Genomic DNA, 22,405 nt, shown 5'->3' on the forward strand with positions numbered 1-22,405 from the left:
CTCGTGATTTTATGAGTCATAACATTAGTTCTATATAAACATTCCAATTTGCTATGTGTAATCTGTGGTTATTTCTTTATCTGTAGGTTGCGCTAACAACGATATTAAATTATAATCTGTGGATGTTTTAGTTTTGTAAAGGTTCGAGGAATTATTACACATTTTGTAATGAATAGCAGTCCACTGTACTACATAATATCGAGGAACGTAACTGATGTTATAAAAAATAAAGCTTGTATTGTGAGACTAGGCTAAAAATCTAACCTGTGGTTGATTCTTGATATTATTTTCTGTAAATATGTTTACCGTGAAGATTGGTAGAAACGAAACCTTATTTTCACATTTTCTACAATTTTAAGGCTAAAATTGGATTACTAATAAGAATAACTAACAAAAATAATAATCTATTTACGACACCAAGGTTAAATCAAATTCAACAATAAAACCATGAGTTAGGACAACTTTGTATTTTCTCTCCTAGATGTCGCTGTTATATATCAGTAACTTGTTTTTTTATATACATAATCTGGTTATCATGTCCCAAATTAGACAAGAGGCGATAAGATTGTTATGTGCACCGGGAAGATATTCGACTACATCAATTTGAGGTTTCATTATAGGTTTGTTTTTGTTAAGACAGGTATCGAACCCTAGAATAGCTTAGCAACTACTAAATTATTTAAACCGTAAGGTTATAAATACAAGTTACTACTTCGCTTCTATTTCAGCTAAAACGACAATTTACTGCTCGGTTATATATGTTGGATATGCATCTACTTATATTGCAGTATTTGTAGATATATCCAGATAAATACTCAAGAGTAGGTATACTACATATTGTGTTGGTAATTTGTATTAAAAAAGCTCCTATGCAAATATAATTGAACTACACCGTCTTACGAACTAAGAAATAATGTATTTCTTACATAGAAATAGTGCTCTTTTAACAAAGCATTATCTATGGCAAGTCGACATCGGAGTCTACGATGTGCACTGACATGGAAACCTTGTATAATTAATGTTGTATTTTCGTAAGTAAATCTGCGCCAATGGGTCAAAGCCGAGAACTTCTAGGTTACAAACGTGATCGTGTTTTAGGATGCTCAACGTGAAAGTTTCGTTGGAAATTAAATCTTATGGATATTTTTATGAAAATATAAAAAGTATTCGAAATACTCGTATTTTATTTATCGCATCTCTTTCTTCTCGTCCCAATTGTTATGATTTTAGAAATTTTATACAATTTAACAAAATCCGCATAAAAATTAATGTATTAAGATGGAATTATCCCATCATGAAATTATAATACATTAATTATAATCGGCATTTTGGTAAATTGTTCTTAATTCCTAAAATAATACCAAATGGAACGAGAAAAAATAAATGGGACAAGTAAAATGTGAGTTTGATTAATCTTCGTAATAAAGTATACCGTTAACATTAAGTATAATGTAATATGCTACTACGGGACGGGCACAGATGTATAAGAATTATAAAAAAACGACGCCTTTATAAAAAGCTATTCTATGGAAAGTGATTCCATGGTATTAATACTCTCTCTGCTAAAATGCTCTGGGTTACTTTGACTCCGTGAGAATTTTACCAGTTACCATTTCGACGCCGTAGATGTGGCTGTACGCCTTTCCAATTCAAATATATCGATGTTTTTTAAAATAAAATTAATTCAGCTTCTGTGATATTAAATTATTCGGAATGAAAGTAAGAAAAAAATATTAAAATTATAGTTTGGGATTTGTGAGTGGTAAAAAGTTGTGAAAATGTGTTTATTTAAAAGTAGTTTATGTGTTTTAATATTTCTTTCGACTTGTGCCGAAATTAGTAAGTATTTTACTGACATTTAATAACGACTTAACTGTTGTTTTTTTTATTAATATTAAAAATAAAAATCACGTTTGATGATAAGATTGTTTTTTACCAATGAAAGTTTACGTCTAGTAAGTCTTAACTGATCTATAAATCTTTTTTATTCACATTTTAATTTGCAAACTTTTAAAGAAATTTGCTCGAAATAATCGGGGCAATCGCAATGTGTTTCTGATTTTCACCATATTTCTGTTTGATATTCCAATGTGTAAAATGTTACTCTATTATTAAATTAAATAAGATACAGCCATAAATACGTAGTCTATTAATCTGAATAAAAATATTTAGGTTATTTAACTGATTGAAAGAAATTACAATAACATTTTGTAAATACAAAACAAAAAATAAACAAAAATTTGGAATATAATCTAAACATACATTAAAATTAGGTCATAACACAAATGAGAATTACATACAGAAATTAACCAAAAATAAATCAAATAAATAATTAAATATTAACCTTTGAAATCTAATATGCAACAAAATTAAATTAATAGTTAGGTACTTACTTCATGTATGTTTTCCGTTTCCGTAATTCTCTTCTTATCGCTATTATATAATGGATTATGCTCATTATATCCTAGTATCAACAGGTAATGAAACGAAAGTTGATACATGTTTAACTGACATGATGATATACAGTTTTTAATTCAACTGTTGGATGTAAGTCAACAAATAGCTACAAGTGTACGGTAGTACAAAAACCCACATTGTCTGCAGGCACAGATGTAGAAGGCAGTTTGATGTCAATGATGGACTTCAGGTACTGGCGATGCGTTATGAAGCGAGAGTGGAAATGTCCCGATAGCGAAGTAAACTTTTTCCTATTTACACCGTAAGTCTTCAAATATATGGGTATTTCAATGATTATATTTAAAGACATAATAGTTTGTAATTTTAGAATACAATAGAAAATTCTATAAATCATTTTCAATTTTCAATTTAGAGTTACTAAATCCGTACCCTTAAAATATTGAGGTATTGGATTTTGATTACAGTCACTCGTTTTTATAAATTATAATTTTAAAATTTAGCCTGTATTTTACTGCAATATTTTAACATTAACTGCAGATTTTAGCAATATAATCTCTAGTCATCAACAACTGATCAGATGATTGATGATGGTCTAACTGGGTTAGATGATATTTTTATAAAATCCAGACAGAAAATTATGTAATTAGCCTACCGTGTCAGGGAGCGGCCGTACAAACAGTGGGTCCACGTCGGCCACCGAGACCTCCGGGACTACGGCTGGAAGCTGGACAGGAAGAACGTCTTCATCATCCACGGATTTAACGGAACACACGCTAAGACGCCTATATCATTCTTACGAGACGGTAAAGATATTTTTGATCAGTTACATTTTTTTGCGGACTTTTAACTTTAATAATATCATGAATACCTCGTAGTAACTAATTTGTAAGTATTGTTAAAACGACACCAAAATACTACGTGTCACATTAAGTCTTTAAAATTTAGTAAAACAGATAATTACACAATTTCTTTTTACCCAAAAATAGTAAAATATGTATTTGTCAAATCTAACGTTATCGTATATTGAAAATTATAATTTTAGTTGTATGAGAGTTTATTTCACTTTAGAAAGTGTTGCAAATTGTATCTTCCGATACAACTGTACCGTTATCATTTTTTTGCGGTTGCATATTTGGCTACTCGACGTTCTCTTAATAAAAATAAAATAGACCACTAATTTCATATTATAAAAAAGTTAACAAATGTATTTTTTTGGAACAATCATTAGATTGATATATTCAAAGTTTAGTATTATGTAGAAAGAAAGAGTAAACATTTATTGTCACACAATAGTTTTAAATTAAAAAATTTCAGCATACCTTTCACGCAAGGACTACAATGTTTTCATGGTGGACTGGTCAATGCTGTCGAGGTTCCCATGCTATATGTCGGCGCTTTCGAATATGAGGTAAAGTTATTTATTTCACGTCTTCTCACATATCTCAAAATATTATACACATGCAAAGAAATTGAAAAATCTATTCATCCAATACGTTCTAAGCCAGCTTAGTTGAAAAAGGCATGTTCATTTTTAACTTTGGGTTGGATCGAACCTCTCGGTGTGCAAGAAGTATTCAGTGTAATTTTTTACAGATTAGCAGCGCAATGTACCGCTCAACTATACTCGTTGTTGACGCAAGCCGGGGCTTTAGCGAAGATGACAACGTGCGTGGGACATTCCCTGGGCGCACACGTCTGCGGCATGATGTCGGAGCATCTCACACAAAAACAGTACAAAATTGTTGGCAAGTATTCTTCAATTGTTTTTCTTTAATTACGCAAATAATTACACTGACCTCTATACTTAGAGAGGCTAAGTCGTGGTATTTTGTGCCAATTTGACTTTCGCCATTTTGGCATTTTTTTTTTATCGATTGTAAGCGGCGGTGAGATTTCGACCTAATAATAGATATAGAATTAAATAATTGTTTGTTAAAATAAAAGGCGCTTTTAAGTCGGAACGAAGCAAATGCTGTCATTTCCAAGGAGCGATTTTTCCATGTCTACAAAGGTTAGTTATTAGTAATTTATTTAAAAAAAAGATATTAGCAAAATTTAATATATATTCAATCAAAAATATAAGTATTAAAAAGTACTATCTTACAATGTTTAGTTGCCTTTGGGATGTTATTTTACAATTTTTTAGTTGCTAGTACACAATTCCTAAATTTTTATACATTTCTGGTAGAGTAACACAAAAATAAATAATTTTATTGTTATTACTGGCAATACAATTTTATAAAAGTGGTCGTTTTGGAAAACTCATAGTAATTGTTTTGACTTCCAAATAGTTATTGATGCCTTCTTCTCCCCTAGAAAATTAAAACAAAGTTATTAAAGTTAAAATTTACCTAAAGCATATATTATTAAATTTAGATATAGAGTATTATTAACTTACAATTCTCTACCCATGCCGGAATCTTTAAAACCTCCAAAAGGAGTTTGGCTGGTGACGTGGTTGTATATGTTTATCCTGAAATAGGTAAAAAAATGCATAAATGTAAACAAATAAGCGACAGAACAGTCGTACGACACCTCACTCTTCAACATAGGTAGAACTTTACATCGAAAGCCTTAACATAAAGATATCCAGCAATTAAAATGCTGATGATAATGAAAATGTTTTAAGTAATAGAAATCAAAAGTATTCAAATGCCTATTAATAATGAAAAATAGGATATAAATAATGATAAAAATATTTACTAAACTTTATCGAAGTTTAAATTATGTTCCCAATTTATCAAATTACGGAAACGAGTATCTTACTCGTAGTCGGTAAAGATTTGCTATTAATTCGTTTTCACTGTCATAAGATACTTGAATCAATTTATATACCGGTTTAGAATACAACTCTTACTTTTTTCATCAAACTAGCTGAGCATAGTTATGTTAAATAGTTTTTTATATGTTGCGTAGTTTCTATAAGTCTAAGGTATGTTTACAAAGTTATCAATTTTGGATTTTGATGGCTTTTAAAACGTTCCACCGATGCGAGCCGAAATAGTATGCTAGGATTCAATGCGCGAGGACAAAATATCTGTCAGATTTTTGGCGATCCGTGACGTAGACTTACGAAGCAAGGAACGGTTGATAGTTGTTATTGATATATTATAAGGGTTCCTCACCACACAGAGCCGGCGCGCACGTGGCGGGCGAAGGCCATGGCGGTGGTGATGTCGTTGGTGATGACGCCGGCGCCGAGGCCGTAGTTGGTGTCGTTGGCGCGGTCCACTGCCTCGTCAAACGTCTCGAACTTGAAAATACTTTGCACCGGACCGAATATCTAGATGTAGTTTAATTGAACATAGACATTTTCATGTTTTATTTTGGTACTTACAATACAGAAAAATATTGAAATTATAACGGAATGACGATATAAAAAAACCAAGAAAATTAAATAGGCAACCTTTAAATAGATCAACGATCTCGCAACAGTTACGACAATCTAATAAATGAAGCAAGGAAAAGTCCTTGGATTTCGGCTAGTCGTGGATTTTTTTTTTAATCTAATGACGGTTAAAGAGTATTAAGGATGGCACTTAATATGCTAAGTACTCTTACTTCTTCCCTTGCAATTTTCATGTCATCCTGCACATCAGCAAAGACCGTAGGCTGTACATAATAGCCGACGTCGGCGGCCCTGTCCCCGCCAGCGACGCAGCGCGCGCCACTCTCTTTACCCGCCTTTATGTAGTCTAGTACCTTCGTGTACATTTCCTTATCAATCTGTAAAAAGCAAGTTTGGTCTACACATCAAATATCTTTATTTTATCAATCATTCTTCCAATATGCAGCACATGATACTCATGAACAGCCGTCGCTTATTACTTTCTGACCTGTGGGCCTTGCTGCACGTCATCGAAGGGGTTGCCAACGGACCTCTGTTTGGCAATATCTGCGGCTTTGGAAACGAACTGGTCGTATATGCCGGCCTGCACGTAGGTGCGCGTGCCGGCGCAGCAGCACTGACCCGCGTTCTCGAACGCCGCTGCGTGCGCTATCTGCGCAGCCTTCTCCACTAAGATCAATTCAAGTGGTATCAATGCTTATTCTATTTAATAATCATTATCATCTAAGACTACAATCATCCCAGGAACGCTGATGGAATGCCACGAATATCGTGTCCTAAGTTGACAATTATTGTTTGTTGATCATTTGCAATCTATAAATTCCTTGTGAAAAGATATGTTACAATGTACGTAATTATTATTACTGTATACTTATCATGCCTTCGCACTTACCATCAGCATCGTTGAACACGACCAGCGGGCTCTTGCCGCCGAGTTCTAATGTCACTCGCTTTAAGTTTGCAACCGAAGCAGCTCCCATTATCATTCTACCTACCTATGATCGTATAATTTAAGTTTATATTTTTAAAGAATTAACTAAGTGAAATTAAAGAGTAAATTATAAAGACAAGAGTAGAAAAGTCGTAAATATTTCTTCCACTCATTAATTTCGTATTGCAATTTTTCGCATACCTCAGTGGAGCCAGTGAAGGCGACTTTATCGACGTCTGGATGATGCGTTATCGCCGCACCAGCTGTGGGCCCGTATCCTGGCAGTACATTCACAACTCCTGGCGGAAAACCGGCTTCCTTGATCAACGCTGCCACTGCTAGAGCGGTGAGGGGCGTTTGTTCTGCTGGCTTCAACACTATAGTACAACCTGTAATGGATTATAAGATTATAAGTAAACAATAACCGTAATGGTTTATCCGAAATCAGACGGAAAATCTTGCATGGTAGGTGTTATATGTGTAGCGATGATTTATATCACTTCTTTTGTATTTCCTATAATAAGATTTCAAATAAAAAACGACCATACCTGCGGCTAGCGCTGGGGATATTTTCCACAACATCATAGGTATAGGATAGTTCCATGGTATGATCTGTCCGCACACGCCTACTGGTTCCTTGAGGGTCATTGATAGCACTTCGCCGTCTGTAATACAATCAAAAGATTTATTAGAAAGATTCGTAAGTTCGTCGATTATAATTGTTCGCAATTTTCACCCAGCGAAAGTTTGAGTAAGCTTAATTATTATAAGCAGCTATTTAAAATAATTATATTTTAGGATTCTTCCATACATTTTACTATTGTTTTCTAATTAATAAATGTTTCTGATTGGTCAACATCATATCATTAATTAATATAATAAAATAACAATACTAAGAAATAATGAAACAACATTATCCTAATTGATGAATTCACAATTTCACGCCATCAATAGAATGAAGTTGCGTGATCATTGTGTTTGCATAGTGCATGATAAATAATAATAGCTATATAATGTGTTATCATTGTTCTGGAGATAGCATGATTTGTTATTATGTATATAACTGTGCGATAACAAAACTTGTTGTTTTACATTACATAGTTGTCACCCGCGAATTCGTCCGCGCGGAAAAAAAATGATAATACACGTAACCTAGCACTAAATTGTAACCTTTTAACCATATTACCATACCATATTTTACCTTTAAACATTTACAAAAAAGTATTTTTAGGAAATAGCAAAGCATCTTTGTTTTTTCAACCTATTTAACACTACATACACGATTATTGAGAGATTGACTTAAATAACATGTTTATGTGAATGTGTTGACAGTGCTAATTAACTATCGTACAACATATATAAAACTTATACTACACAATACCTGCCGGAATTGTGTTTCCTAAAATCTTATCAGCTTTTCCTGCGTAGTATCTGAGTACGCTGGCCGCGAAGTATACTTCCCCTTCTGCCACCTTGACTGGCTTCCCGCAGTCCAGTGTTTCGAGCTCCGCCAAGTATCTCGCCTGCGACTCCATGAGATCGGCAAGTTTTAACATGAGAAGTCCTCGCTGCGACGCGTCCATGGTCCGCCATTCTGAATATCGGTGGAACGCTTTTTTAGCTGCCGCTACCGCTAAATCGACGTCTGCCTGCGTTTATATTTATAAATGTTATATTCGTTAGACAAAAGACACTATCTGTACGTATTATGGCAGTAGGTTTCTCTAACACGCTATATACCTATACGTAACCTATAATGGATACTACAATAACATTGATCTGTTTTTCTATTTTGTTACAATTTTTACTTCGAAATTTTGTCTACAGGTGGGACATCTTTTAACTCAAATTGTTTCATTAAGTAATTTGAAATTACATTTTTATTTATTTATCGAACGCATAATAACAACATTTATTTTCACTCCGAAGTGGGGGCTTGATAATGAGTAATTTAGAAGGCTCTATAGCGTTTTTAATCGCTGTAACTTTTATCCCACATAAGTTTTCTCAATTCTGTAAGATTTATCAGAATCTTATATCATGGCATATCAGGCATATCATTCTTATATCAGGCATAAACGAAAAACTACTGCGTTATTTTGTTACAAATACTTAGGTGTTTAGAGGGCGGTAATTGAAATGTAATGAAAATAGTCACGATCTTATTGCAAAGTTTCTAAAAGCGTATTAGTCTATCGAGAAGTTGGCGTCGAGTCGAATCAGTATTGACATTACTGGTGATACCCTGCATGGTCGCCGATGAAACTTTTTAACTTATTACACTAATAATACGTTCGACGGCAATTTCACGTGTAATACTAAGCGAGCGTAATAACATGAAATTATATTGATACCCATAAGATGACCGAGTCGCGCGTAAGTTAGAATCTGAGACGCTTCGATTTCTTAATAAACATTTTGTTACTAGTACACCATACGTAGTATTTAATATTTTTATAGATTGTAGGATTTTATATTCATATTTACTATTTATTGAGTGAATGGTTTTTCTGTCATTTTGTTTCGTAACATTTGGATTAAATTAATTTCGGGCATCAAGCAAATATTGAAGACCAACGTACTTTTTTGTACTAAAAAGTACTTTTTAATTAAGTACCTACCTTATCGGCTTCAGCGACTTGCACGATGACAGTTTCATTTTGAGGGTTTATGGTGGGGAAAGTCTTCTTACTTACGGCGTCCACCCATTCATTGTTGATAAACAACTGGTGAAAGTCAAACGTTAAATTACATTAGATAGTTTTTAGAATCAAACATCGTAGTTAACAAGAGAAGTATGAATTCAACACGTTAAAAATATAAGAAACAATTGACTGTATAGAGTAGGTAAATATGCATGTCTCGTATTTTCACTAAAAACGAATAAATCAATATCGTTTATTTGGCAATTATCGATGAACGACGAACATGAACTTTTTATAGAAGAACGTTATACTCGTAATAACTTAATCTAATATTTTTCTGTAGTGATGTGGGTAAATACAGATAAAATATGATCAAAATAATATTTTCCATAAATTATTACATTAAAGAAATGAAATGGCTAAAAAGTGTCTTCCAATACCCAACTTCTTTAAATGTTCTTCGCTTTTGTAACATGAAATTAACTTTAACTTTGTCGTAATATATTTGCCGAATTTGTATCTGCGTTGTAACTTTAGATGTCAAATGTGTTTAGCAAATATAGAAATTAGATTCTCTTACCTTTGTGTATTTTACGTCCACTTTAACCATTTTTGAACTAAATGTATTATAAATTTTATAATGATAAATAGTAATAGTTGTTACAACAACACCATCCGACAGACTAGTGAAATCTTCCGACACATTTTAAAGATTACTATATACCGCTTTGCGCATCGTGACGCGCAAGTTGCCATATGAAACGAAATTCTCCGTATTTGTGGCTAACCTACGCTTTTTAAGTTTTTATTTTAAATCATGTCAAAGTTAGCTGTGAGATAAGATAAATGTGTAATAAAATATGTTTATTTAGCCAGCTAAAAATTATATACCGTTTTAATGAAACAAAGTTATTCTATGTATGGTTTTTTATATGTCTCTTTTAAAAAGAGTTCTTTGCAATTTAAAAAAATCTTTCTTTTTTATTCATAGGTTACCCACTACATTCTTAGTGATCTGTTTGATATCTTGGATATTATATAAACTCCTTGGATACTTAAAGATGTTTACAAAAGAGAGAGATGTATGAATTATTAGAAATATTCGATTACTGATAAAATGGTTTTTGATAAAAATTTAATAGTATAATTTAAAGCAAAAGATGTTTCTGTCTACTCTAAAGAAATCGTTAAAAGATCTGTAAATCTGTAAATATGATTTTGTAGGAACTTTTATAATTTATCTATTAACATTATATTTTTAATAACATATTTTTAAACTTTATCTTTTAATGTGACTTATATTTTAATTTATTGATTTTATATTCTACATAAATTATTGTTTACCTAAAAATTATAAATTTATCTATATTCTATATCTGTATATAATTTGAGCATCGAAATGCAAACAACTAGAATATTTTGGTGAAGGATTTTAGTATGTTTATTAGGTTACGAGAAACAAACACTGTGGCTATTATTGGGTAAAAAGTATAATATATTTTATTCAAAACAAAAAAGTGTCATCAATGAAGTTTTACATCATATTGTAATTTTACATTAAAGGCTTCTTAGGCACGTTCATAGTTACAGTCTTGTTCTCCAAGTATTGCAGGATGCCATCCTCACCCCTGAAAACATTACAATATTAACTTTTAGCGACGTTTATGATTTAATATTTCTAAAAATCCATAAATAACTTTGACGGATTTTTCTGATAAAATTTTGTCGATTAAAATATAAATTAAGGCACGATGATTAAGTATTTTTTAAATATGTACAAATATTTAAGTATTAAGCATTTTTAAGATATAAAATTGTGGTAAAGTTTACTCCGTATTTCTACTAATAGTTATGTAGTTCGCAACGTAGCTTAATTTGTCCTTACAGGTTCATAAAATACACTTACAGTTCACGGCCAATGCCAGACTCTCTGAACCCACCGAAGGGAGTTTGCGGCGCCACGTGTTCATATGTGTTTATCCTTAAGGAAAAAATGAAAAATTCTATATTTAATAATCTCTATAGTAACACGTCTCTGGAGTTCCTTTGGTCGAGTGAATGCCAGTTTACGTTATCGTCGGTTACCACCTTAACATTAAGAATTCCGTTTTTCGTTTACCCATTTACTTACAGCCATAAAAATTATTTATTAATCCAGATATTCCTAAATCCGAACCACAGAAGAAAAACGGAAAAAAGGGCCTCGAAGGCCTTTTGTACAGTTGAGTTAACTCAGTGTTGTCATTTACAATACAAAACGACCTTTCGAAAATCAACACCCGATTAGACGTCAATCTTGAATGAAAAAACTCCATCTAGTTGATCTATATCAATGCCTACCGCAATGCAAAAATAATAACGTTTATGTTTTTTTAATGGTGGTTACTTGTATTTATGATCGCATCGACGCCGTGAAAATAATAAGGTATCATAGAGTAGGTAACAAAAACTTACCAAACACTACCAGCACGAACGTGTTTAGCGAAGGTCATGGCTGTGGTGAAGTCTTTTGTGATCACACCAGCTCCAAGGCCGTAGTTAGAGTCATTGGCACGGTCCACCACCTCTTCAAATGTCTCAAACTTAAGGATGCTCTGAACTGGACCGAAGATCTAGCGAACAAAAAATTACTTACGTTTTTATGTTTTACTAGCTTTTACCCGCGACTCCGTCCGCGCGGAATAAAAAAAAAAGAAAAGAAAACGGGGTAAAAATTATCCTATGTCCTATTCCTGGTTCTAAGCTACCTGCCCACCAATTTTCAGTCAAATCGATTCAGCCGTTCTTGAGTTATAAATGGTGTAACTAACACAACTTTCTTTTATATATATAGATATAGAAGATAAAACAATTAGATTATAGAAGCACATTTTCAAAAGCTCATTCGATCCCCAGGTGATATTTGCGGAAATTTCAAGTGATATTATAAGAAACAATTTTAACTATGTATAATAATTTCAATAGAAACACAACAAGAAAGGGAGATGAAAACCAGTTAACCGACGTACATCGCACATTAACTTACTTCTTCTCTGGCAATTTTCATGTCGTCCTTGACGTCAGCAAAAACGGTGGGCTCGATAAAGAATCCGACGTTCCCTTGTCGGTTGCCCCCCGCAATGCACCTGGCACCGGACTTCTTACCAACTTCTATGTAGCCCATAACTTTGTTAAACATGTCCGAGTCGATCTAATGCAGACATAGGTAAGAATTAATACCAAGTTATAACTTTAATAGAAGAGCACCTAAGGTCGCTTAAAGTCTACTTCGTAAAATACCTTGAAGTGATAGACAGACGTCATCTACTATAGATTTAATATTGTAAACTTATAAGACAAAGTTGAGGTAGTCTTTATTTTTAACAACTGACTATATTCATGCAATTGGTATCACGTAAAGGTATATATCATATGCTAGCTAGACATAAAATCTACTAAAAACCTTCAGTTTTAACTGCAGTCAAACACAGTTCAAACATCAGTTTGGTGTGTATCAGTGTATCAACAAGGCAATACAATTTTATTGGTAAAAAATAAATTACAGGTCGTAAAGGTGAATAGACAAAACTTGGAACTGAACAGTTTCTGATCAATTTTTATCTGCACAGGTGCATAGTTTTAACTGTGCAGTTAAAAGTTTGTGTCGGGCTTAAGTCTTCATGATTCAAATGATTAGTATCATATCATCATGACGCATACAGAATACAAGCGTTATGTTGTAGCATGTAATCACTATTTCAATTTATAGTTACTTGTGGTCCTTGCTGCACATCTTCGTAAGGGTTGCCGACAGTTCTGTTCTTTGCTATCTCCGCTGCTTTTGCAATGAACTTATCGTAGATACCGGACTGTACGTAAGTCCTGGTGCCCGCAACACAGCATTGTCCGGCGTTTGCGAACGCAGCGCGGTGGGCAATTTCAGCGGCAATTTCCACTGTTTTTATAATTAATTGGTATTTTAATGTATTTCACTTATATTTGAATCGATATAGTTGATATGAATCGAGATACCAACCGTCAGCGTCATTGAAAACGACTAAAGGACTCTTTCCACCGAGCTCAAGAGTTATTCTCTTCAAATTGGTTGCTGCAGCGTTATTCATTATAATGCGTCCGACCTGAAAAGCATAAACAATTTACTTTCTAATATTATAAATGCGAATATTTAGATGGATGGATGTTTGTTAGAAGGTATCTTTGGAACGGCTCAATGGAACTTGATGAAATTTGGCACAGATATAGAACATAGTTTAGAAGAACAGACGCGGACTGAGTCGTGGGCGACAACTATATAATGTTCTTCTTTAATTGTATGTATATTATCTCATGTGGATTATGTTAGCAAATCTATATCAATCAACACGGTATCTATACCAAATACTGGTACTATAACTCGAAATAACATGATTGAATCTAAGCTAAATTTATTGAAAATCCCGTTACGACTTTTAGCGTGGCATTCCTCTATAGAGCCACGTGTACGAGCACATATTGTTATCCTTTGTTTTTTCAAAGAGAATAAGAGAGATAACGATATATTTTTAAAGACTTTTTTTAACAAACAAACATACTATTGTTGCTATCAATATTACCTCAGTTGACCCTGTAAAGGCAATTTTGTCGACACGACGGTGATTCGTTAAAGCAGCTCCTGCGGTGGGTCCGTAACCAGGGATGACGTTGACGACGCCGGGAGGGAAGCCCACTTCTTTGATGAGTGCCGCCACGGCGAGAGCGGTGAGCGGGGTTTGCTCAGCTGGCTTCACAATCACCGTGCAACCTGTGACAAAAACAAAAAGAAGATCACCAAAGAGGTTAACGTTGAGGCATAAAAATTTGGTTTGTTAAAAATTATAATGAGGATTAATGTTCATACCCTCTGTTTGGTCATGAATATTGTTAATGGTTTTTTATTTTTTATTTTAATGTTAATATTTGGTAAGGTATAAATTTACAAACCTGCTGCTAAAGCTGGTGCGATTTTCCATACGAACATGGGAATGGGGTAGTTCCATGGTAAAATCTGACCGCACACTCCCACTGGCTCTTTTAGTGTGAAAGTCACAACTTCGCCGTCTAGAACATGCAATTTTTATGAGTTATGAGACAACGAATTATAATTATGATGATGTAGAAATATTGTGCTTATAGTATTGTGCGTAAAAAGTTTAATAGAACATTTTTTATCTTGTTTCATAAGAACAATAAAATCAATTAAACAGAATTAAACTCGATTTTTCGGTAAACATACCGGCAGGGATAGTGTTTCCTAAGATCTTGTCAGCTTTCCCGGCATAATATCTGATGATGTTAGCTGACCATAGAACCTCTCCTTCGGCTTGCTTGACCGGTTTCCCGCAATCCAAAGTTTCCAACTCAGCCAAGTACTTAAAGTCCCTATCGAGCAGGTCGGCCAGTTTAAGAAGCAACCGGCCTCTTTGTGAGGCGTCCATTGTGCGCCATTCCGAGTATCGGTGGAATGCTTTGCTAGCTGCTTCTACAGCCAAATCTATGTCAGCCTGACAAACAATTTGTTACATTTGTTTTATGATCTTTTATTTAATTTTCTATTTATTTATTTTTACATTAAAAAAATTGAGTGAGAATAAAATCATTGAAAGTGCCTGTTCGTTTTCGAGTGTTGCAGCTACATTTGTAATTAGTGAGAGTGTAATAAAAAATATGTTGAACTTTTCGAAAGGCAATTAAAATTAATTCAATAGTTTCAGACTTCACTGATTATGAAATATTTATTTCTATATTGGTGTTCAAATTACCTTATCACCTTCAGCAACTTGAGCGATGACGGTCTCATCCTGTGGGTTAATAGTTGGGAATGTTTTCTTGCTGACTGCGTCCACCCATTCATTGTTGATGAACAACTGAAGCAAATATTATAAAGTAACACATCAACAAAAGTAATTTTCTTTTTTTTTATTATGTAATTGTAATTGTAATTTTCCCCGGACTATAATAGGCGATAGCCGGAATAATTAGTTTTTTAAATTAACTATTGGTTGATAAAATTTATGTCCTCGTTGTAATGTTCTCAAACAATACTATCGGTATAATATAACGTTTAGTATGTTTATACCGGAACAATACACTATTTGCGATTGTTAAGTATTCGTGTACACATTACCTTTTGTCATTGTTTTGAGAATCAGGGGATTAAACGATTTAGTTACTAATTCCAGTAAATAGAAGTATAGTTTCCGAGTGTACATATATCAAACGTCCGATAAGGCAATATCTTTTGTTACCACACATAAATTGTGTAATATACTTTATATAATCAGTTTTTGCCTGTCCCTTTAAAATAAATGAATAAATCATACTAATATTATAAATGCGAATGTTTAGATGGATGGTTGGATGAATATTTGATTGAAGGTATGAATTTTGGTATACACCTATGTCAAAATTCTGGTGACATAGTCTGGAAGAACACATAGGCTACTAAATAAGTTTTTTTTTATTCCGCGCGGACAGAGTCGCGGGTGTAAGCTAGTACGCATATAAAAGTTCCATTCAGAACAATATTGGTAGATAATAATGCGATGTTTAAATAGTTGTAGGCGTGGCCAAACAGATACACGGCGTATTCGTGGCCATGAACCTGATAAGTTTTTCCGCGATATATTATGAAACTTATGATCATAGATTAATTAATTACGCTTAGATTTTGCGACAGAGAATTAAGTACAATAATTTAATAATGGATTTAAGAATTTGCTAAACGTTTTTATTGAGCTACTAGCGATCAAAGTCTATACGAAATAGGAAATATTTACATATACAGTTTTAATACATAAATACACATTTATTTGCAATTTGTATTAACCAGTTTGGACTCATTACCAGTTTTAAAATGATTTAAATAAATGTTTTTTAGTTTGTTACTATTTACTAATAATTTAATTTGTTAGTTTTTAATAGCTTAGTTAGTTTTTACTATATTAAAATAAAATAGTGTAAATTAAAACCTCTTAATATTTGGTATTCGAAAAATAACGAGCTTCTTTTTAAAAAAAAAATAGTGAATTTTCATTACAAATTCAACGTCAATATTTTGCATTATCGTTTTGTACAGGCAAATAAATATGAATTAAAATTATACCTTGGTGTATTTGATGTCCACTTTCACCATTTTTATTCGAGTATTATGGACGCGTGTTCACAGTGACGAGAACCAATTCAAAGTGACGCCTATTCAATACTAAAGTGTTATATGTATGAATAGACTGTGTTCACGTAATTCGCAGGGGTAACCGGCAAGCGGCAAGTCTGGTCGGCGACATCCGATCTATTTATGGCCGCATGTTTATTTCAACAAGCCGGGAATATATTGACAATATTCAACGTACTTTGTTTATCATAGCTTATCGATATCTAAAAGATATGTTAAGTTTTATAGCTACTTACATACCATACCATGGCTAATAACATGATATATGTTTGATAAGTAATTCTATATCACCTTGTATCACCTACATTGCCATATCATGTTAGTATAGTATTTATTAATTGCAAAAAACATATAGCAACTTAAAATTATGTTAAATAATGATTGACTGGTAATTCATCTTTTATTCTAATGACTGGTCATTACCATCTTTATATTCAGTTTTTTTGTATAGTATCATTTTGCCGGTATTTTATATATGTAAAAACTACATTTTTACTCGTAAGATTTATTTAATTTGAATGTTATATTATATTTTATTCAGATCTACATTATTATATTTTGTTTGTATATTAAACAGGATAAATATTGCTAGTTTTATCTTATCATGAAAAATTGATTCATTTATATTAAGGCGATGAAAGATTTTAGGACAGATATCAGAATATCTAATAAAAATAAATCCAAATGTAACTCATGCATTCTTTAATGACTTAAACATACAAACACATAAATCGTTTAAAAGTTTCAAAAGTTTTAAGCGGTGTACTAAGTATCACTTTTTATATAATAAGGTGGCAAACGAGCAAGCGGACACCTGAATACTCCGAAAAGCAAAGCGACCTCTGCATCATCTGACATCCACAACTACAGATACGTTGCCGACCTCCGATTAACCTTCGACCTCATAGGAAGGGGATATATTCCCTACCGAGGCCTCCCCTCCTTCCTCAGATCCACTTCCTTATTCGATCCTTTCCTTATAAAAAAACGGCGTGATCGTAAAAGGGACTAAAATTAGGCCTCTTGCACTACTGGACTGTATGCGGAATTGCGTCCACTTCACGCCTGTCTTCTTTATGGTCGTGGCAGTCACCGGGCGAACACGCCATGTCGTGCAACAGGTGATGTTGCTGGCGTCTAATCTGATGCTAACGAAGCCTGCCCGTTTTAGTTTAGAGGCAAGGCTTCTTAGGCATGTTCAGTGTCACAGTCTTGTTCTCCAAGTTTACATAATGCTTACCTGCCTGCCTATCTACCTTTAAATTGTGAACATTTCGATGAACTTCAGATGTCGCGTAGCTGCGACTTTTCCTTGAGTGCACTAACGGGAAATTTAAATTCCTCAAAATGTCGATTGCATGTCTATTTAATTTATTTAGTACGTTTCGGTAGCCAGAATAGGTTATGTTTGACATCTTTATTTCTTGACAGATGGAAATATTAATATTTCTATCAATACAACCAAAGCTAATTTTTGCGTTTAACGGAATCCGTTTTATCTGCAATTATAGATGTGGTTATTTACTCTTATGTATTCTAGGAATTTGTGTTGATTCATTACATGTGAGTCTCGTCTATCATACTAGGTTAAGAACTTTTTAGCCGACTTCAAAAAGAAGGAGGTTATCAATTCGACTGTATTTTTTTTTTTTTTTTATGTGTGTTACCGCGAAACTCCGCCCCTGGTGGTCCGATTTTGATGAAAAATATTTTAATCGAAAGGAAGTGCTTGCAGGTGGGTCCCATTTTTTTGTTTTTTTTTTTAAATAACTAGAAGACTAGTAGATTTTGAATATAGCTTCAAAATTTGTTGCGAACATTAGGGACATTTTTGCTTTCAGCGCTTACGTAGGCTAAACTATAGGACCTACATAAAAATGATGTATGGCGAATTGTAGCTCTTTAAATGTGCTAAATAAAAGTCAGCGATAGCATATATCTATCTTTTATAGTTTTCTCACAATAACCATTTTTTTCTTCAGAAACATCAATTAAATTCATGCCCTATTTCCGACGCTATTATTCGAGTTCAGTATTAACCCTTATGTAAATAAACATGTTCATTATCAAGAGAATTTAATGTAGATTATATTTGCAATTGAAACTATATCATTCTGTCTAATAGTTTAGGAGATATCGTAAGAATAAAATTACGCGGAAACGAAAAATGCTACACGAAAAGCACAATTTTGCTTTCTGGGCTTACGTAGGTCACACTATATGACTTACATAAAATGATGTATGGAGTAATTATAGATCCTTAAATTTGCTAAATAAAAGTCTTCGGTGGCATATATCTATCATCTATGGATGTCTCACAAAAACCATGTTATTGTGAACAAACTTCGATTAAAATGCACACGAAAAACAGCGTCGTAAGCTTACGGCGCTATTATATTATATTCGATATGAATCCTTATCCAAATAAATATGTTTTATGGCTAGAGTATTAAATGCAGATTACATTAGCCTTTAAACTATGTTATTCTGATCAATAGTTTGGGAGATATTAAATAATTAAAAACTACGCGCATTCGAAAAATGCTAGTGCGGCGCGCGGCTGGACAAAATTAAAGGCACGCTACGATGTATTAGTTCGGTAATTTTAAATTTGTATACCGATTTTGATAATTATTTCATTGTTTAAAGGATAAGTGGTTATCTGCTGCATTCTAAATTAGTTTTTGAATTGAAGTACACACATATCAAATAGGAAAGTCCTTTTCTTTATTTGTCTTATTTATGTCTTTATATGTATTAAGGAAATTTGTAATTAAACTTCAAATTCACTAAAAATTGTGAAATAAAACAAAAATTTTAAGAAAAAAAAATAGCCGACTTCAAAAAAAAACAATCGCAAACAAAATGCACTCAAAAGTAACCTAAAAAAACCAATTTCAAACAAAATGCACTCAAAAGTAACCTAAAAAAACCAATTGCAAACAAAATGCACTCAAAAGTAACATAAAAAAAATCAAACAAAATGCACTAAAAAGAAACAAAATAATGTCATGAAAACTCTCTAAACTCTAGTAGTTAGTAGTAGGGGCTCAGTTTTCCGCAACTCCACGACAAGCGCGTATTTTGCGTGTCTCTAAACTCTAAAGAAAGTTCTCTTCTTTCTTGTAACATGTCTATATTGTATAATTATTGTTATTTTGGAGTCGGTTTCGGCCTAAGTAGGGACATAAACGTAAGTATGTCTAATACATCTCAAATATAAAATGTCACCTATTTACTTCGGCCGACACCGACTGCGAAATAACAATAATTATACAATATAGACATGTTACAAGAAAGAAGAGAACTTTCTTTAGAGTTTAGAGACACGCAAAATACGCGCTTGTCGTGGAGTTGCGGAAAACTGAGCCCCTACTACTAACTACTAGAGTTTAGAGAGTTTTCATGACATTATTTTGTTTCTTTTTAGTGCATTTTGTTTGATTTTTTTTATGTTACTTTTGAGTGCATTTTGTTTGCAATTGGTTTTTTTAGGTTACTTTTGAGTGCATTTTGTTTTGTTTCTATTCACTTTACTGTAATAAGACTGTAAGTAGGTATACATAACGAGAATGAATGATAAATAAAAAATATGGTCATATTCTTACAATATTCGCCTGTTGCTAAAGTACAAGTTTTTGTTGTTTTAACTGTGGGTTTCTACTGATCAAACATTCATACAACAACATAGCGTTGTCTCTCTTATTCTATTTGGAAAAGCTGAGACAATATGATAAAACTGACATTTTCATTTCCAAAATAGTCGATGTTTAGGATCACTAGTTTCAATTAGTACCTATTTTAAATTGTTTATAACTTGCACAATATTCGTTTTGTTGGGCAGCTTCGTCTTCCGATAGAATTATAATAATCTACATTACATGAGTTTGCCAGTGCAAGTACATTGCTTTATAGTATTTATTACCTGTTGCGTTTAGTAAAACAGAGAATATATTGTTTTTTTTTTTTTACGGATATTTTGATCGTTGTTATACACTAGGTCTGGATCCAGCTCGACCGTTAGTAAGTGAGTTCGGATCCCGGCGGTTCCGTTTGACCCGAGAGGACGCCCATGTGGTGCATGTGCTGCATACCAACGCCGGCTTCTTGGGGGAGGCCGGCCCCATAGGGCACGCCGACTTCTGCATCAATGGCGGCCAGAGACAGCCCGGGTGCAAGGGACATCTCATGCGTGAGTATTATGAATAACTCTTACGAGCAACTAATTGTTAAATATGACAAAGAAAATGAATTAACTAACAATCTAATGCAAAAGTAAATTAAAAAGCAATGAAGGACCTAAATATAATTTAAGAATGTAAGTACAAGTTGCTGGTAAAAGTTTAAGTAGGTACACGAAATCTAAAAATAAATTGAGCTTTCTCAATGACAGTCGTTGCAATAAAAGTACAGTGTTTTTAGCGAGTTCGATTCTCGGACTTGTAATACTATAATACAATCAAATAAATATATTCTATATTTTTAATTCAATAATTTAAAATAACACATTTTTAATAATTTTCTTTTTATAAAAAATGCACAGTACAGTAAAGTATGAGTGTGTACTTTTAAGTGCTTTGAGTCACAGCTACCATCAGTTCTTAGATTGAGAAAATAGACGCTTAAGTAGTTTAAATTGGATCAATAGAGTTCAATTTAAGCTTTCAATGTCTGTATAGACTATACAACTGAGCGGGACTATAAACGGACTATAAACTAGGATCTCTCCAGTCGATGAAATGTAGGGAGTGATCCAAATAAATGATAACGTTTTATTAACACAATTAAAGTCTGCAAAGATAACCAGTCTTGTTATTGTAGTCAAAATTTCCACTTTATCTTGTTTATTTTAAAATTGATTGCGTAATATCTTGGATACTTATAAAATAATAACTTATTATTTCATGATTGGTCAATTTGCTTATCTTTGACTTCTTAGTTATTCTTCGGAGAATATTATAGATGTTTGTTTTTTCAAAACAGTAATAATTTTGATTAATGTTATCAAAACATAACAAGTGTTTTAATATAAAATAAAGATGACATTGAAATAAATTTTTACATAATCAAATTAATTACTTTTATTGTGCTTTAGATTCATTTTTTGTTTTGTGTGTTTGAGTTGTAGGGACCAATCTTTATGGGAATAATCGTTTATATGAATCGCAACGATTAAATTTGGCTTTCTGCACTGCATGGTGTTTATTGGCGGCATTTTATAAATAACAATAATTGTATGACTTATAAATGTTTGATCGCAGGTATATCTCGGTGCAGTCATTTCATGAGTTCGTGCTATTTCGCGGCGAGTGTGCGTCGTCGCCTCCACATTGACGCCATCCCCTGCGATAGTACATGTCCCAAACAAGGACGCTGGGGACTGCGGACGGACAGGAGACCGGTGTTGTTAGGCAACGATATTCCTGACACGTAAGTAACCGCTAATGCAAACATAGGCTCATAGAAAGTAAAGATATAGAACCATACATACTTCGTCATCTCTTAATACTTATATTTATTCGATCAGTCTCCTCAACATAATGTGCCTTCTCAACTTTGCGCGAAATTTTAGACGATTTACAAAAATATGCACAAATATTCTGAAGGCGATTGTTACAGATTTGTGCATGAAGACTGTACAGCATTTGTATCGAATAGATAAAGGGGGAAATTAGGTTGGAAAAAGATGCATGTAACTCGCACAAACATAACCCAATGGATGTTAAAGTATTTATTTTTTCGTTACAGGGCTCGAGGAATGTATTGCGCGCAAGTTGACAATGAAGAGAATTGTCCTTTCGATTAAACAAGACGTGTAAAATAATGATAGTACAAATAAACAAATATCATACAATTATAAAAATAATTTAGTT

The 22,405-nt window shown here is 33.1% G+C and overlaps 3 protein-coding genes across 4 annotated transcripts; 1 reads left to right on the forward strand and 2 right to left on the reverse strand.

Moving 5' to 3' along the window:
• Positions 1–544: 544 nt before the first annotated feature.
• LOC106714728 (lipase member H) lies at positions 545–22,388 on the forward strand. 2 transcript variants are annotated; one of them, XM_045678740.1, is made up of 8 exons: positions 545–620; positions 2,605–2,719; positions 3,079–3,221; positions 3,733–3,826; positions 4,012–4,163; positions 20,533–20,724; positions 21,794–21,962; positions 22,281–22,388. In XM_045678740.1, the coding sequence occupies exons 2-8, from the start codon at positions 2,628–2,630 to the stop codon at positions 22,336–22,338; spliced, it is 900 nt and encodes a 299-aa protein (XP_045534696.1). In that variant the 5' UTR covers positions 545–620; positions 2,605–2,627; the 3' UTR covers positions 22,339–22,388. The 2 variants fall into 2 exon arrangements, with proteins under 2 accessions (XP_045534696.1, XP_045534695.1); XM_045678739.1 differs by lacking the exon at positions 545–620 and adding an exon at positions 1,738–1,839.
• LOC106714979 (aldehyde dehydrogenase X, mitochondrial) lies at positions 5,540–10,090 on the reverse strand. The gene is made up of 9 exons (XM_045678741.1): positions 9,924–10,090; positions 9,320–9,424; positions 8,080–8,347; positions 7,247–7,363; positions 6,900–7,087; positions 6,660–6,762; positions 6,255–6,436; positions 5,980–6,144; positions 5,540–5,701 (listed from the first exon to the last, which is right to left on the reverse strand). The coding sequence occupies exons 1-9, from the start codon at positions 9,951–9,953 to the stop codon at positions 5,540–5,542; spliced, it is 1,320 nt and encodes a 439-aa protein (XP_045534697.1). The 5' UTR covers positions 9,954–10,090.
• On the reverse strand, positions 10,815–16,607 carry LOC106714978 (aldehyde dehydrogenase X, mitochondrial). The gene is made up of 11 exons (XM_045678738.1): positions 16,464–16,607; positions 15,121–15,225; positions 14,595–14,862; positions 14,303–14,419; positions 13,936–14,123; positions 13,359–13,461; positions 13,096–13,277; positions 12,369–12,533; positions 11,798–11,955; positions 11,250–11,324; positions 10,815–10,971 (listed from the first exon to the last, which is right to left on the reverse strand). Exons 1-11 carry the CDS (start codon positions 16,491–16,493, stop codon positions 10,896–10,898), a joined length of 1,467 nt encoding a protein of 488 aa, XP_045534694.1. The 5' UTR covers positions 16,494–16,607; the 3' UTR covers positions 10,815–10,895.
• Positions 22,389–22,405: the final 17 nt, after the last annotated feature.

The sequence above is a fragment of the Papilio machaon genome, chromosome 7, assembly GCF_912999745.1.
Source record: "Papilio machaon chromosome 7, ilPapMach1.1, whole genome shotgun sequence".
In the NCBI taxonomy this organism is placed as follows: domain Eukaryota; kingdom Metazoa; phylum Arthropoda; class Insecta; order Lepidoptera; family Papilionidae; genus Papilio; species Papilio machaon.

What these genes read in the sequence shown, in the direction of transcription:
- LOC106714728 (XM_045678739.1), top strand. Translation starts at nt 1,779, where the DNA reads ATGTGTTTATTTAAAAGTAGTTTATGTGTTTTAATATTTCTTTCGACT. An exon ending in AACTTTTTCCTATTTACACC is followed by an intron (nt 2,720 to 3,078) that starts GTAAGTCTTCAA and finishes CTACCGTGTCAG; the next exon opens with GGAGCGGCCGTACAAACAGT. An exon ending in TATATCATTCTTACGAGACG is followed by an intron (nt 3,222 to 3,732) that starts GTAAAGATATTT and finishes AAAAAATTTCAG; the next exon opens with CATACCTTTCACGCAAGGAC.
- LOC106714979 (XM_045678741.1), bottom strand. Translation starts at nt 9,953, where the DNA reads ATGGTTAAAGTGGACGTAAAATACACAAAG. An exon ending in ATCCCCAGCGCTAGCCGCAG is followed by an intron (nt 7,088 to 7,246) that starts GTATGGTCGTTT and finishes AATCCATTACAG; the next exon opens with GTTGTACTATAGTGTTGAAG. An exon ending in TGAAAATTGCAAGGGAAGAA is followed by an intron (nt 5,702 to 5,979) that starts GTAAGAGTACTT and finishes AACTACATCTAG; the next exon opens with ATATTCGGTCCGGTGCAAAG.
- LOC106714978 (XM_045678738.1), bottom strand. Translation starts at nt 16,493, where the DNA reads ATGGTGAAAGTGGACATCAAATACACCAAG. An exon ending in TGAAAATTGCCAGAGAAGAA is followed by an intron (nt 11,956 to 12,368) that starts GTAAGTTAATGT and finishes TTTGTTCGCTAG; the next exon opens with ATCTTCGGTCCAGTTCAGAG. An exon ending in GTTCGTGCTGGTAGTGTTTG is followed by an intron (nt 11,325 to 11,797) that starts GTAAGTTTTTGT and finishes TTTTTCCTTAAG; the next exon opens with GATAAACACATATGAACACG.